A 16636-nucleotide genomic window follows, 5' to 3' on the forward strand; every position below is an offset into this window, starting at 1 on the left:
GAAACATGCATTTTAACAGGCTTCTCATGTAAGTGTTAAACACACTGAAGTTTGACAATCACTGATCTAAATAAACATGAGAGATAGAGTGAACATAAAAGACCAGGTTCTCTTGGAAATTCAATGTCAGCATATAAAAATAATAGAGAAGATATATATTTATCCTTGATTCTCAGATACCCTCAATTGTAAGGTATGCCATTGATTTAATAATAGCTTTTGAAGAAAAGAGCATTAAATGTTCACAAATGTTTAATTCTGGGGGCGCCTGGGTGGCTCACTCGGTTAAGTGTCTGACTTGGGCTCAGGTCATGATCTCAGCGGCCTGGGATCAAGCCCCGTATTGGGCTCCATGCTTAGAGGGGACTCTGATTCTTCCTTTTCCTCTGCCCCTCACCCCCACTCATGCTCTCTCTCAAATAAATAAAATCTTTTTCTTAAAAATGTTTAATTCTGGGGACGCCTGGGTGGCTCAGTTGGTTAAGCGTCTGCCTTCGGCTCAGGTCATGGTCCCAGAGTCCTGGGATAGAGCCCCGCATCAGGCTCCTTGCTCAGCTGGGAGTCTGTTTCTCCCTCTCCTTCTACCATTCCCCCCGCTTGTGGTCTCTCTCTGACAAACGAATAAATAAAAAACCTTTTAAAAAAAAGAAAAAGGGGGTGCCTGGGCAGCTCAGTCGTTAAGCGTCTGCCTTCAGCTCAGGTCATGATCCCGGGGTCCTGGGATCGAGCCCCACATTGGGCTCCCTGCTCCGCGGGAAGCCTGCTTCTCCCTCTCCCACTTCCCCTGCTTGTGTTCCCTCTCTCGCTGTATCTCTCTGTGTCAAATAAATAAATTTAAAAAAAAAAAGAAAAGAAAAGGTTAAATTAAAAAAATATTTAATTCTGAATCTAGAAAATTTTAAATATTAAGAAAGTGAAACTTAGACCTGAGGAAATTCAATAATTGTATTTTTCTTAATAATTGTATTTTAAATGGTGTAGTAAAAAGAGGGGAGTTTGAAGTGAGAAGTTGGACATAATCTGAGTAGACTTTAAAAGCTAAACTGGAATTAAGAGAAAAAGGGAGAGGACTTTTTGAATTAGGGAAACAAAATGAGCCAATAATTTGCATAGGTATAATTAGTTCAGTGAGTGAGCAAACCAAATCTTATAGAAAGAGGGTTATTATTACATTTTAGTAGTTGATACGGCTGTTATATAGAATGAGGATAGATAAGAAAAGCTTTGAATGCTAGACCAACTCATGATATTTAGTAGTTAAAGAAGTGTCTTTAAAGGTTTTCAGTGGTAGATGGAAATAATGAAAGCATTGTTTAATCTGGTAATATACACAATGTACTCCAAGGAAAATAAACTATAGAGAAATCAGTTAGCAGGTTTACTCCAGCATACTCACTGACCTAGGACAGCACCAGAGAGAATGGAGAGCAAGCCATGGGTAAAATATTGAAGGAAGAGTCAAATCCTAATTGGACTTAAACATTTGGAAATCTATTAAAGGAGTAGAGATTCAGTTACAAAGACATTGATTGTGAAGTTCATAACAGTTAAACAATCTAAATGTCCAAGAAGCAGGGATTGCTTCAGCCACATAACAGAATATTATTAGTTCACTAGAAATGTTGCAGATGAATGTATATTAATGCATAAAGATGTTCACAATATATATATATTTTTTAAGATTTAATTTTTTTAAGTGAGCTCACACCCAACGTGGGGCTTGAACTCACAACTCCAAGATCAAGAATTGCATGCTGTACCAACTGAGCCAGCTACACCCTAAGATGTTCACAATATATTGATAACTTAAAAAAAAAAATGTGTTCAGAATCGTCCCATTTTTGTTTACAAAAATATGTATGTGTTCAGATGTGTTGAAAATTTGAGGAGGACATACATACTGTGAAGTATCACTAGTGTTATCTCTAATATTTCATTCCACATAATATGATGAAGCGTGGTTTTTCCTTTCTTTTTTTGCTTATATGTGTTTGTTAATTTTTCTAAAATGAGTATCTTCTGTATTAAGAAAACACAATTAAATATTTACTCACATTAAACATTTTAAATTAAAAAATAGGACTTGTTGACCATGAGGAAGCCAAACAAAAGTACTTGAATGTTTTAAGCCTGGGTGGCAGAGACCGATATTAAGGTAGAAAAATGTGGGAAAGACAAGAACAAAGAAGCATTTTGAGATCAGGATAGCAAAAGATGTTTGGTTGTTTTTGTTTGTTTGTTTGCTTTCAAAAGATGGTTTTCAACATGATTTTGAAGGTATACACACAAACACGCGCACACACACATATTCACCCCCCACACCCCAAGGGAGAATATATGGAAAAAATGGCCAAAAAAACAACTTTGGAGAGTTTTGGGTGTGTAATGAAAAACAAAATTGGCTATAGAAGCCTTTTACTCTTGCTAAGATTTATTTATTTGCCATTGGGATGGGGAAGAGAGGCTTCCCCTAGTGCTAGAATAGTAATTCTCAAACTTTATTGTGAACCAGAATCACCTAAAGTTCTGGTTAAAACACAGTCCTCTGTGTCGCTGGGCTCTACACACAGAGTTCCTGCTTCTGTAGATCTGGGGTGGGCTTAGAGAATTATCATTTTTAATAAGTTCCCAGGTGCTGTTAATACTACTAATCCAAAAATCACACTTTGAGAATAATTGTACTAAAGTTGGGAGAAATCTAGCAAACCAGTAGGAGTATGTCTGAGGAGAGGTGTCTTAAGGCATGGTATACTTGATCCAATAACAAAACCTTAACCATTGTCATAAGACCAGCAGAATAGGGATTTTGAGTTGAAGGTGATGGAATATAATGCTTGAATTCATTCCTGATCAGCCTATCTAGACCCAAATTTAGGTCCGACTCTTAAAAAGAACTACATAAGTAAAATTTTTTAAAAAACTCTTTCACCAATACTTAGCATATTAGAGCTATAATGAAGGGAAAAGAAGGTCACTTTCCTCCATTCACCATCATGCATCTTTAATACCACCAGGACAGACTAGCATCTGGTAAAGCAGCATGGAGTAGAAGCAGCACCTGGTAGAATATCATAGGATTGGATTTGTTTCTGAACAGGTGTGGGACTCCTCATGGGGGCTCTCAGAAATAATTAAATAGGGGATGTACTTTGCAGGAGGCTGGAATTTCTGCATAAGTGGTTGAGGGCCAGAGCCAGTGCAATTTGAGTTACATGGAAACACTTGATTTTAACTCACAATTTTACCACCATGTCTTGAGTAGGAAGCTAAGAGAAAAGAAGTAAAGGTATATATGCCCCATTCCTGTGCGATCTGCTCTGACCCAATTTTGGTTCAGCTGATAATAAAGAATCTTCAAATTATTTCTAGTAGAACTATCAACCAAAATAAAAGCAAGATGTAATAGTCTAAAGAGGCAAATAGCTTATATAAAAACAAAGCAGTTCTCTGCCCTCTCCCCTCACACTTTTGAGTGCTGTTCTTTAGAAGCAGTCTCATTTAACTCCCAGATATTCTTTAGTTCCTTACCTCCAATTTCTGAGTAACATGATAACACTCTGATTTCTTCATTTAAAAACTGTAGATAGTGTTCATTGATTTATTCCTATGGGAGATGAGGATTTAGGAAGAAAAAATCATAGGCCAGAGAATAATTAGAATGCTGATACACATTAGTAGTAAGATGATAAAGACTCAGCAAGGGTGGAGGCTATAGATGAATGAAATAGAGAGAAAAGGGGTGTATAATGTCAGTAAGACTTGATAGATGAGATAATAATCAGTAAATAAATTAGGGTAAAAGTCAAAGATAATACCAAGTTTTCTGTCATGGTAGCTAAAAAAGCCACGATCCAACTTTAAAAAGCAGAGAACTTTAAAAGAATAATAATTTTGAGAGTTAGAGATATATTTTTCGGGTTTCTTAAGCCTGAAATAACAATTGGTCTGTGATTTTAATTAGGATAATGTAGCTTCATTCCTCAATTATCTCATACTAAAAGATTTTCCTCATCTGAATTTTTATGTTATTGCTTGTACCACTCAGTATTTTTTGTTTTAGGTAGGCTCCACACCATTGTGGAGCCCAACATGGGGCTTGAACTCACAACCCTGAGATCAAGACCTGAGCTGAGATCAAGAGTTAGACACTTAACTGACTGGGCCACCCAGGTGCCCCACCACTCACTTAGTATTAATTATTAACTGACATATTCTCAACATTTCATGTGACTATATCTTATTTCCCACAACAAATTTTGCCCTTCCAAAAAGTAAAATCAATGTTTTATACTTGTATCCCCCATATCTCACTCTCTGACACTATCAGTAACTCCATACTAAGTATACTTTTTATAGCATATTGTTCAGACACCCTCTGAAAAATGTAAAGGATACATTAAAAACTGTGATCAATATTCTAAGAGATGAAAGGTCAGGTGCCTTTAAGCAATAAAAAGGAACTAGAAAGAATTCTTGGAAGTTAAATATACAATAGTACCAGTAAACAATGCATTTAAAAAGAATTAAAAAAAAAAGAATTGAAAGATAAAGTTGAGAAAATCTCTCAGAAAGTAGAACAAAAAGATAAATAAGATGAAAGAATAAATAAGAATTACAAAAGAAATGAAAAAAGAAAATTTTCCAGAACTGAAGAACATAAGTTTCTACATTGAATGTGATCACCAAGTATGCAGCCCAATGAATAAAGCAAGACCCACCCAAAAGTATATCAAATACTGAAATGTCAGAACACCAAGAAGAAAGAGACGATCAAATAAACTTCAGAGAGAAGACATGGGTTATATACAAAGGTTCTGGAGTCTCAGACTATTATAATCATCTGGAAGCTAAAAGACGATGATCAATGACTTCAATATGAAGAAAAAGTATTTCCAACATTGAATTTTGTATCTAGCCAAACCATAAACGGAAAGGTAAAATAGAGGTCTTTTTTCAGACATACACAATCTACAAAAATGTGCTTCCTATGCACTCTTTCTCAGGAAGCTAAATAAGAATATGTTCCACCAAATCAAAGAAAGAAGAATCCAGGAGATCCAAGAAAGAAAGGAATCAACATGGAAATGAGGAGGAAGGAACTCCTAAGACAATAGTGAAGAGAAGTCCCAGGATGACAGCTGGGCAGCAGCTCTGTAAAACAGTAAATTTAGATCAGAGTAAGAGAAGTAAGTGTTTGAGGAGGGATATACCCAAGATTAAAATGGATCTGAGCGGTAACCTGATAGGTTTGACTGTTCTGGTAAGTCTATGGTTGAGCTAGTGATAGGTAAAGAGTTAAGCAAACAAATGAAACAATGAGGTAATTGTTAATTCCAGGAGAAGCAAAAACTTTAACAAAAAATAAATGTACCCACAGTCATAGTAAAATACCCGACTTAAATGGTAAAAAATATTCACATAACTCTGATCCTTTAAACTTTGAATACCTTATTTAATCAAAATTTTTGAAGTAATTGGGAGGCTGGAGCAAGAGGAGGAAGAATGGTATGAGAGAAAAGAACTAAATCCTCAGCTCCCATAAGAATAAATCAATAAACAAAATCTATGATTTTTAATGAAGAAATCAGAGTGTAATTATGTTACTCAAAAATTCAGGTATAAGGAGCTAAAGAATATCTAGGCGTTGAATAAGACTGCTTCTAAAGAACAGGACTCAAAAATGTAGAGGAATGGAGCAGGGAACTGCTTTGTTTTTATATAAACTATTGGACTTTAAGACTGTTATATCTGTAACTTTGGAAAATAATTTAAAAAGTTTGGATAGTAACTATTGTATTTTAAAATGGTATATTTTACCTCACATTATATATATATATATATATATATATACACACACATATATGCAAAAAAGAATGAGACATTTTTCAGTTTATTGTCTTCTGGCATTTCTCCCTAGATACCACTCCCCACCTCCTTAGAAAAATAACTATGTACATTTTCACAAACTTAAATAATTACACATGTACATTTTCACCACTGTTCATACTGGCTTATGTAATTGTTGACAACATATAAAAACAAAAATTGGTTCTGTTTCTTTCTATTATAAATAAATTATTAAATTATGCATGTGAGCATTTGAAACATATACCAGTGAAAACTACCAGAGCAAGTACTCTCCTATCTAAGCAGGTTGTTTTTTTTTTAAATAGTGAAAGGCTATTAAGACATGTGTTCCGTACGTTTTGGCTCTGTGGTTTCTGGCCTGTAAATGATCCAGTCATTCAATTTATTCATCTAATATACCTTTATTTATTTATTTATTTATTTATTTTAAGTAGGCTCCATGCCCAATGTGGAATTTACCACCCTGAGATTGAGTTACATGCTCTACTGACTGAGCCAGCCAGGTACTCCTATAATACACCCTTATAAATCTATTTATATTCAAGGCATCGTGCTAAATTCTGGATTTCCTGAAATCTTGAATATTCTCATTTGCACTTAATGGCCTTAAATACCATAAAACGCTTAATCCAGCAGCGTATATCTTGTAAACTTTACAGGCAAAACGACCCTCGAACTCCTGACCCCAAGATCAAGAGCCACATGCTCTGTGGACTGAGCCAGCCAGGCACCCCTAGCAGCATGTATCTTAATCTGTTAACATTTGCAATCTTTTTTCAGGGCAAACTCCTGATTTGAACAATAGTATTTATTGCTTATAAATTGATATGGAGACCAAAAACCCACAAAACTTCTAAATTCAACATTCTGAAGATGCTATTATCTTTTTAATTTTCTTCTTTTCCAAGAGTTGGATAAGTATCACAATATTGTGTTAATGCAAAAAGGTGGGAAAAGCTCCATCTTCTGTATTCTCAGGAAACCATACTTCCCAAGCAAGTATTAAAAATATAGCAATAAAAAAAAATTACTAGACGTAAACCCAAAGAAGATATAAGCTCTCTGTCTTATTCACCAGAGCATCCCCAGTGCCACAGTATCCAGCAATGTACTTGGTCCTGAAATGTGTTAAATGAGTGAATGAAACTAGTTTGTGATTTTGTCTACCTTTTCTAACTAAAAGAGACAGATACCATTCCATTAGGTGTCAGGTATTTACATGCCTAACTACAAAGTAAGACCTGTCTTGTCAATTGTATCTCTTGGGCCTAAAAAAATGATGAAACACTAAAAAAAAAGGCCGCGGGGGGGGGGGGTGCTCCTTGTCGAGAACAGGTCATAATAGAATCCAAATCCCATTGTGTCACCAACAAAACGTCCAGGCTACTCCGTCCTCTCTGAAAATTGCGTGGCTTTAAGACGAATCAATTCTAATTAGAAAACTCTTTCAAGAACAGGCATTTCCCACTCTATCCAAAGTGACGCCAAGTTAACAAAACCGCAAAGACTTGGCTAATTCAGGCACAAGCTAATTTATTATTACTGGCCCAAATTACCCAGGTTTGGTTTGATTTTTTTTTTTTTGCTGTGCAGGCCAATATCCACAACCGCACTGACGCCTCAAGTAGGGCGAACGTTTTCACCAGTAGCTGGTGGGGAGCCCAGTGTTTCTCAGCCAAAACCCTGGGAGATTGGGATTTATGCGGTGTAGTAATCCAAACACCTCGAGTAGATTCCAGCCTTTAAAAATCTGCGTCTCGTAAAAAATTCCTTCAATTTTCCATATTACAAGCCGAGGAAACAAATCTCCTGAGTTCTTCGGGGACGAGCTCTTTTCCAAATAACACAAACACCGCCAACTCCCCATTCTTGAGCCCTAGGCTGGGCCATACACAACCCAGATCAGAAGGGTCACAACAAACTAGACACCGCCCGCTTCGCCTTTAAAGAAGCCGCGCGCGGTCGGGCTGCCCCAGAGTTCAACTTCCGGCCACATAGTGAAAGGATGTTTTCCTTCTGGTCACGCCCTCCTAGCCACGCCCGCCACGCCCCGCCTTCCGAGTCCGAGCTCTGGCAGGCGGGCGCGCAGGAGGGGCGGGGCCGCATGGGGGCCGCTGCGCGGTTCGGCCTCATCCGGCGGCGCGCAGGCTCGCCCGGAGCCAGCGGTTAGCGCGGTGGCGCGCGCGCGCGCGAGGGTGCCCTTCCCGTGACGTGCCTGGCCGAGGCCGCGCAAGGGCGCTGTTGCTGCCAGTGCCGCTGTCATGGCGTCTGAGGCGCTGGCTGAAGAGAACCCGCCGCGGTCTCTTTAGAGTGAGGGGCTGGCGGCTGGGTATGGAGAGCGGCCCCGGGAGCCTGCAGCCGCTAGAACACGGGGTGGCCGCCGAGCCAGCGCCAGGGACAGGTTCTCCGCAGGAAGGGCAACCGGAGACCAGGCTCGCCGCTGGGGATGGTCCTGGAGTATGGGCGGCGGAGAGCAGCGGCGGGAATGGGCAGGGGGCGGCGGCCGCCGGAAGGAGCCTCTTGGACTCGGTTTCTCCCGCCGGCTCTCCTCAGGTTCCCGGACCCTGCAGCTCCTTCCCGGGCTTGGACTTAAAGGAGAGCGATTTGAAGAATCCTTCCGCCCAGAAGACGCCTCCGAGAGGGCAGCACAAGGTGACCGCCTCTCCGGAGACAGCCGAGGCCGGAGCGGACCATGGATCGGGTCCGGCCGGAGACGCCGGCCCCCGCCCGGATGCCGCCGGCACCTGCCGGGCAGAGTTGGCGGCCGCCGGGTCCGAGGAGCCCAGCAGCGCTGGCGGCCTCAGCAGCAGTTGCAGCGACCCGAGCCCTCCTGGGGAATCGCCGAGCCTGGACTCCCTGGAGTCGTTCTCTAACCTGCATTCTTTCCCCAGTAGCTCTGAGTTTAATAGTGAGGAGGGAGCGGAGAACAGGGTCTCTGGGGAGGAGGAGGAGGAGGGCGCGGGCGCGGCGGTGTTGCCCGGGGCTGTGCCTCTGTGCCGAGAAGAGGAGGAGGAGGAGGGGGAGGAAGCTCAGGTACTGGCAGCCTCCAAGGAACGCTTCCCGGGACAGTCTGTCTATCACATCAAGTGGATCCAGTGGAAGGAAGAGAACACGCCCATCATCACTCAGAATGAGAATGGACCCTGCCCTTTGCTGGCCATCCTCAATGTTTTGCTTCTGGCCTGGAAGGTACATTCTGCAGCTTTCTATTTCCTACCGCTTTTTGGGGGGGGGATGCGGGGGGGATGGGGGGGACGGGGTGAAGAAGCTGCTGCATGTCAGCTGACGGCTTCTTCTTTCCTCATTCATCAGTACTCTGTTCTCTTGAAATTCATTGTGGGACTCCTTTGTCCAAAGAATATTCTTATATGTATTTCCTAAGGAATTGCCGGCAACCCCAGGTCTCTCAAGTGTTTAAATAAGAGTTCAGGCTGATGTACTTAAAAACAACTAGGACTTAAACATCCTAAACCCTAGGAATATTTTTTTAACTATATTTTTCTACGTTTCCTTCTTACTGACCTTGTCACATATGCAAAAGAGTGAAGAATTGGGGAAAATGATCTTCAGAAGTTACTATCAATCCGTGTTATCAAGGAGCAAGTTTTGATGGTTATGTTTAGTCGATTTTCCAACTAATACTTGTGCCATTTGGGTGTAGATACTTAAGGAAATGGTGACAGGGAAGATGTGGCCCCTTTGACAAATTCCATTTAAGGGAAAGCATTGGTCTGAGCCCAATTACCATAACTTCTTGGTTTTCAAAGATTATGTTTTCATTCTATGCCTGATTTTTACTTGCCTTGTTTTTTGGCTCTATTTAGATAGTTTGGCATTATTACTAGTAACCTCGCATCAGAATACATTAAGGGAACTAAAACTGTAATGACTAAAATAAGAAAAGACATAGTCAAGGTAAAGGAACAAAAAAAGGAAGGGCTCTTCAAAACTTAAGTATATCTAGGACTCAGTTATGTATAATTGAAGTGTCTTACTCAAGCTTGCGGTTTTAGGGTGCTGAGAAGAAGCATCTTATAGCACAATTTTATTTCCAAATTGATAATTATATCTGTTGATAAAATGTTTCCTAGAAAAAAAATATCCTGGATTATTCTGACCAGTTAGGAAGAAAATCAAGTAAAGGGAATAGTATTTCTTATGTGCCTTCATTTTCCTGTTACTAGCAAGGGCTGATGCAAAAGAAATAAAATTAGAACCCTTGGGAGTATCTGGTACATAAGGGCACTCAAATGTTTGTTGAAGACTGCCAGCTTTTGAAAAGCTGTTGAGCTATTTGGGGTTGCATCATTGATTTACTTGAAATTATTAAAGGGCAATGCAAGACAAAGCACTATAAATATAAATATGTTTATATAAATATAAATTTTTAGGTTATAGAAAACAGATGGAAATGTATTAGATATTCCAAAAGGGGAAATTTTTCTTTGTTTTGGCATAGTCCCAGAGAGCTTCATGGAATTTGTGGTCTTGAACCAAGCTTTTAAGGAAAAGTAGAATTTAAAATAATAGGGAAGGGGCGCCTGGGTGGTTCAGTCGTTAAGCGACTGCCTCCGGCTCAGGTCATGATCCCAGGGTCCTGGGATTGAGCCCCGCATCGGGCTCCCTGCTCAGCGGGAAGCCTGCTTCTCCCTCTCCCACTCCTCCTGCTTGTGTTGCCTCTTTCACTGTGTCTCTCTCTGTCAAATAAATAAATAAAATCTTTAAAAAAATAAAATAATAGGGAAATGGAATTCTGGGAGAGGGAAGGGTGTAAACAGAAGGGATGAAAATAGAATGGATAGTGTGTGTGTGTGTGTGTGTGTGTGTGTGTGTGTGTGTGTGTGTTTGGATGAAAGAAGTATTTAAGTTCATACTGGTGAATAATAATAAGATTGAAAAGGTGAAGAGCCACTTGATGAAGGCCCTTTAGGGTCAGAGTCGGGAGTTAGACTTGATATATGGGCCGAAATCCCCAGGTTTTTTTGTAGGAAGGAATAACAGTTTCCTTTAGGCTTTTCTCTTCTCTTAGTTTCCATACAGTACTGCAGAAGTTCAGAGTTGCTCCTTCCTCTGGTCTGGAATTTTGGGAGATAAATGAGCATTTAATTGTCTCTTTCAGAGACGTGGCTTTGATGGAATGATCAAACGTTTGAATTCCCACTAGGGGTGAGGTACTAGAAATACAAAAACAAGATGCAAGTCTGCCCTCATGTAGCTCACTGTTAGTGGGGAGACAGATGTATAAATAATTACAGTGTAATGTGGTAAGTTCTAAATGTGCTTTGGGATTATAGAGGGAAGGGTAACTGGGAATGGGATATATCAAGGGAAAGCTTTATAGAAGAGGTAACCTACGAACTGGGTCTGAAGGATGAGTGAGAGAAGGCCTTTCAGGCAGAAGGAATAGTGTCTTCAAAGATGGTGAAGCAAGGGCGCCTGGGTGGCTCAGTCGTTAAGCATCTGCCTTCGGCTCAGGTCATGATCCCAGGGTCCTGGGATCGAGTCCCACATCGGGCTCCCTGCTCGGCAGGAGGCCTGCTTCTCCCTCTCCCACTCTCCCTGCTTGTGTTCCTGCTCTCGCTCTCTCTCTGTCAAATAAATAAATAAAATCTTAAAAAAAAAAAAAGATGGTAAAGCAGAAAAAGATTTGTTTTTTTTCCTGATTCCAACCTTGGTCGGGAGTGCAGAGGAAGAGGGGAAGGAAATGGTAATAGCAGAACATAAAATTGATAGGTTGGGTTAGACTATTAAAGAGCAGGCGTGCTAATTAATCTGGAGGATATTTTATAAATCTGTGGCTTTTAGCCTTCTTTCTGCCTCCAGGCTATGGCTACACACAAATAATACTCATCAGTAATCATCAATAGGGAGACAGGTAAAGAGATGAAAGGTCTGATAAAGCGGTGTTCTCTAAGTGAGCCAGGGGTGCTAGATGTCAGAAATATTTTCATAATACTAAGATGTTATTTGCCTTTTCATTCTCATTCTTTCACAAGTGTCAGTGGAGTTTCCCAGGCTATGTGATGTGTGGTGACATCATTCCTCTGACAGGAATGTGTGCTTATGTATTCTTCTGTTTAAAAATTTTCTCAATTTTCATTTCTAGTATGGTAAATATGAGTAGATACAACCTACATAGACAAAAGCTCTTCGGAGGACTGTAATTTTTAGGACTGTAATGGTCCTGACACTAAAAGGTTTGAGAAATGCTACAGTAAAGAAAAATAGTAAATATGTTATGAAAGTAGCGGTCAGATTTCAGAAGACCCATCACTAGTGATGTTTACACTTTATATTTAGCTGATAATAGGGAACTATTAAAAATTACTGGACAGAGGAATAACGTGATGAAAGTGGTCTTGTTCGCTTGAGATTAGACTAAGTAAGATTGTAGTGAGTGTAGCAGGAAGAATGGATGAGGATAACCCTTTTGGATGGGGAATTCTCTGCCCCTTTTCTTTGATGAAGATAATGTTGCAGCCTAAATGATGAACTGATCACTAACTGGACATAGGAAATGAAGGAGACCATCCCCACCTTTTCTACTCTGGGTAATGGAGATTAATTGGGTCATTCAAAAGATAGAGAATATGTTTTAGGTGGGAGATGTCAAAGTTTGGTTGTGTCAGGTTGGAAATGTCTGATAGTGGGACATGATGACATAAATATTCATCATGCCTCTGGAAGCATGGAGTGGGTCTCTGGGAAGAGGTCAAATTATAGAGAAAAATTGAATAGGGGAGTTACTGAATAGATGTAAGTATGGTAGCTTACTTGCCATAAGTGTGAGAATAAATGAATACTCCATAGGGAGTGGTGAACAGTAATTCTCAACTTTTTTCCATCCCAATATATGTGGGGAACTACAAATTGCCAGCTTAATTCCTCCCTGTAATTCCACCCTGTAATTCCCCATGCCATCTTCAGTAGACATAGAGAAAACAGAGAAACAAAGATTAAACTTGGTGGGGAAAAAGGCATGCGAAGCATTAAGGGTGAGAGAGTGCAAAAGAAACTAGTATAGGCATAATTTAAGATATTGAGAACTTGGGGTGCCTGGGTGGCTCAGCCGTTAAGCGTCTGCCTTCGGCTCAGGTCATGATCCCAGGGTCCTGGGATCGAGCCCCACATCGGGCTCCCTGCTCAGCAGGAAGCTTGCTTCTCCCTCACCCACTCTCCCTGCTTGTGTTCCCTCTCTCACTGTGTCTCTCTCTGTCAAATAAATAAATAAAATCTTTAAAAAAAAAAAAGATATTGAGAACTGGAAATAGGACAGTGTCATGATAGTAGTCTTGGAGAGAGAGACTGTAATAAAGTGGTCAGTTATTGTCAAGTGCAACAGCATCAAGGAGCTATTGGAGTAGGAAAGATTTTTCCCAAAAAAGGACAGGTGTGAGGACAAGGTTGCTGAAAGTCAGGATAATATGACTCCTCATGATAGGTGGTAAAGTTCTCTTCAGAGGAAAGGAACAATAATCTCATTTTCTGAAGTAATGGAAGAAATGGGACAAGGAAGATAGACAAGGTCATGTTAAGATAGTGAGGCAGGGGGAGCCTGGGTGACTCAGTCAGTTGAGCAGCTGACTCTTGGTATTGGTCATGATTTCAGGGTACTGGGATCCAGGCCCTGCAAGGCCCTGCATCATTGAGCTCCACGCTCAGCAGGGAGTCTGCCTGTGGATTCTCTCTCTCCCTCTCCCTTTGCCTCCTTGCCCAGCTCGCTCACATGCGCTCTCTCTATATAAAATAAATAAATCTTAAAAAAAAAGAGAGAGAGGCAGATGGAAATTGAGGCCTCATTCTCCCATTTTTTTTTTTTTTTTAAGATTTATTTATTTGACAGAGAGAGACACAGCGAGAGAGGGAACACAAGCAGGGGGAGCGGGAGGGGGAGAAGCAGGCTTCCCGCTGAGCAGGGAGCCCGATGCGGGGCTCGATCCCAGGACCCCGGGATCATGACCTGAGCCGAAGGCAGTCGCTTAACGGACTGAGCCACCCAGGTGCCCCTCATTCTCCCATTTTGGCAGAATAACAATTGACCTGGTCAGTAATAACTATCGAACTTGTCAGTAATTAGCAATGAGAGGTTGTAAAACATGGAGGGGAGGATTTTGTGAGAAAGGTACGTTGTATTTTAAAGAAATTCTAATCTCATGGAGGTTATGTCTAGGAATTTGAGGCATAAATAGAAAGTAGTAAGTAGTAATGGATAAATTGGGGGTACTCTTTAAAAACTTTTAGAATATCAATTTTGCTTTGTTTTTGTTTTTTTTTCCCCCAGTAGTTCTCTAATACCTAGAAATAGGAGCAGGAAGAATGGCTCGTTAGAGTTATATCAGGGATTGGGCTTTTCAAAAACTGATTTATGGAGAGTCAATGGAATTAGAGTTGAAAAATGAAACAGTTGATGTTTCTTTTGGGGGAGGTGAAGTAATGGGAAAAATCAATAAACTAAACATCTTGGGAGGATTTGAGTGATTCAAAGAAAGTAAGTGCCGTGGTTCTGGGTGAGAGATGACAGTTAAAATTATCAAACAGACTGTGTTGGAAATATTGGAGTTTTAATTATAAGTGTTGCTTTAGGACTGATGAAGAGTAGATGATCATTCATAATCTCTGAAATAGTTGAGCTGTAATAATCCAACAAATCAAGAAAGAAGGAAACCTATTTGTTAAATTTAATTCAAGCTCAAATTTCTAATTCTGTTTAACTGACACCAGGTAAATTTACCTAAATTTATGCTTTGGAATACATTTTCATTTTGCTTCTTTACTTTAGACTATACTTGGTGTTTTTTATAGTTTTTCTTTAATCTTTCATTTTATCTATCAAAAACAATGCCATCTATAGGTATATTTGAAGGCTGTGACCCATTTATTTAGATGTGTTTAGGGGTGCCTGGCTGGCTCAGTCGGTAGGTAATGTGACTCTTGATCTTGGGGTTGTGAGTTCAAGCCCCACATATAGTATAGAGATCACTTAAAAATAAAATCTTAAAAAGATATATGTTTGTAAAAATCAACAAGTCAAATATATATAAAATACAAAATTTAGTTTCTGATAATACTGACTTTATGTTATAAATGTTGAAGCTTTGTGATGGGTACTTGGAAATTCATTATACTATTATTTTTCTATTTTGTGTAACTTAAATATTGCATTATGTAACATTTTTTAAAGTTTCTGCCTTAATATCTTTATGTTTATGAAAGTATTACTTTGGGGTGCCTGGGTGGCTCAGTTGGTTAAGCATTGCCTTCAGCTCATGTCATGATCCCTGGGTCCTGGGATCAAGCACTGCCCTCCCCCCATGGGGCTCCCTGCTCAGTGGGGAGTCTGCTTTTCTCTCTCCCTCCGACCCTCCCCCCTGCTTGTGCTCTCGCTTGTGCACTCTCTCTCAAATGAATAAAGAAAATATCTCAAAAATCTCTAAATAAATAAATAAAATCTTTTCTAAAAAGTATTTTTTATATCTAATATAAATATTAGAAAATATTTAATAACAAATATTAATGTATACATATAGTAGATACATATGTACACATATTCATTGATTAAAACAATGATGATTTTTTTTCTTTATTCATTTGAGAGAGAGAGAGCAAGCAGGGGTAGGGCAGAGGGAGAGGGAGAGAGAATCCCAAGCAGACTCTCTGCTGAGCAGGGAACCTGGCGCAAGGCTCTGTCCTAGGACACTGGAATCACGACCTGAGCCAAAACCAAGAGTCAGACGCTCAACAGACTGAGCCACCCAGGCACCTCATATTACTTTAATAATAGAGGGAATCCCTACTTTGTCATACTTTTGTTTTCTTTTTCTTTTTTTTTTTTAAGATTTTATTTATTTATTTGAGAGAGAGCAGAGTGAGAGAGAGGGCACACAAGTGGGGGGAGGGGCAGAGAGAGACAGAGAGAAGCAGGCTCTCTGCTTGAGCATCATTTCCTTCTACAAACTTAACTTCCCTTACCAAATTTCTCATTCATATTGATTATATGGATCTTAATTTTTAGAATCTCCTGAGTCTTAGAGTTAACCTCAGTTATTCTTTCCCCATCGTCCTCCACTTTTCTTTCTTTTTTTTTAAGATTTATTTATTTATTAGAGAGAGAGAGGGAGAGAGAGAATCTTCAAGCAGGCTCCTCCCTGAACACAGATCCCATCACACTCTATCTCATGACCCATGAGATCATGACCTGAGCCAAAATCAAGAGTTGGACGCTTAACCTACTGAGCCGCCATCCAGGCACCCCTCATCCTTCACTTCACAAAGTTCTGTCAGTTCTTCATTTAAAATATATTTCACATGATGTTTTACATAAGATTTGTGTTGAAAGGAAGTGTTTTGCTGTAAAGTCTGTAAATACTGGTATAATGGAAAGAGTAACTGGCTTTGGAGTTCAATCTCAGTTTACATCATAGCTTTGCTACTTTGGACAAATTAACTTTTCAGTGCATTAGTTTATTCTTTGAATTAAGGTAATAAAATCTTCATAGGATTGTTGTGGATTAAGGATAACATGCAAATTGAATGACAATTAGTTCAATATATTAAAATTTTTTTTCTAACTTTCCTAAAGAGCAGAGATTGGCAAATACTCAATTTTTTATCTTCTCAAGTAACTCCCCAACTTATAGAGGTGTTATAATTCAAACTGTGTATTTCTGACTTTTTATTGGTATTCCAGTTAAACATTTAATAATATTCTTTGGTCACTTTTGTACTTACCATCACCTATATAAACTGCTTATTTCTTTTTTTTTTTTTT

General features: G+C 39.7%; 1 protein-coding gene and 1 long non-coding RNA gene across 5 annotated transcripts in view; both read left to right on the plus strand.

Moving 5' to 3' along the window:
• The window catches only part of LOC102749095 (uncharacterized), a 476674-nt gene that overhangs the window by 371600 nt on the left and 88438 nt on the right, over window positions 1-16636 (plus strand). The window lies entirely within an intron of this gene.
• Window positions 8088-16636, plus strand: part of MINDY2 (MINDY lysine 48 deubiquitinase 2) — a 73582-nt gene continuing 65033 nt past the window's right edge. For 3 of the 4 annotated variants that reach the window (XM_006736141.3, XM_081831169.1, XM_081831168.1), the window contains exon 1: window positions 8091-9057. In XM_006736141.3, coding sequence (XP_006736204.1) covers window positions 8200-9057 — 858 coding nt within the window. In that variant the 5' untranslated portion in view covers window positions 8091-8199. Of the gene's footprint in view, window positions 9058-16636 lie in introns of all 4 variants that reach the window. The other variant, XM_031031061.2, reaches the window with a different exon arrangement.

Source organism: Leptonychotes weddellii, chromosome 9, assembly GCF_054177405.1.
Source record: "Leptonychotes weddellii isolate Sample4059 chromosome 9, ASM5417740v2, whole genome shotgun sequence".
Classification (NCBI taxonomy): Eukaryota; Metazoa; Chordata; class Mammalia; order Carnivora; family Phocidae; genus Leptonychotes; species Leptonychotes weddellii.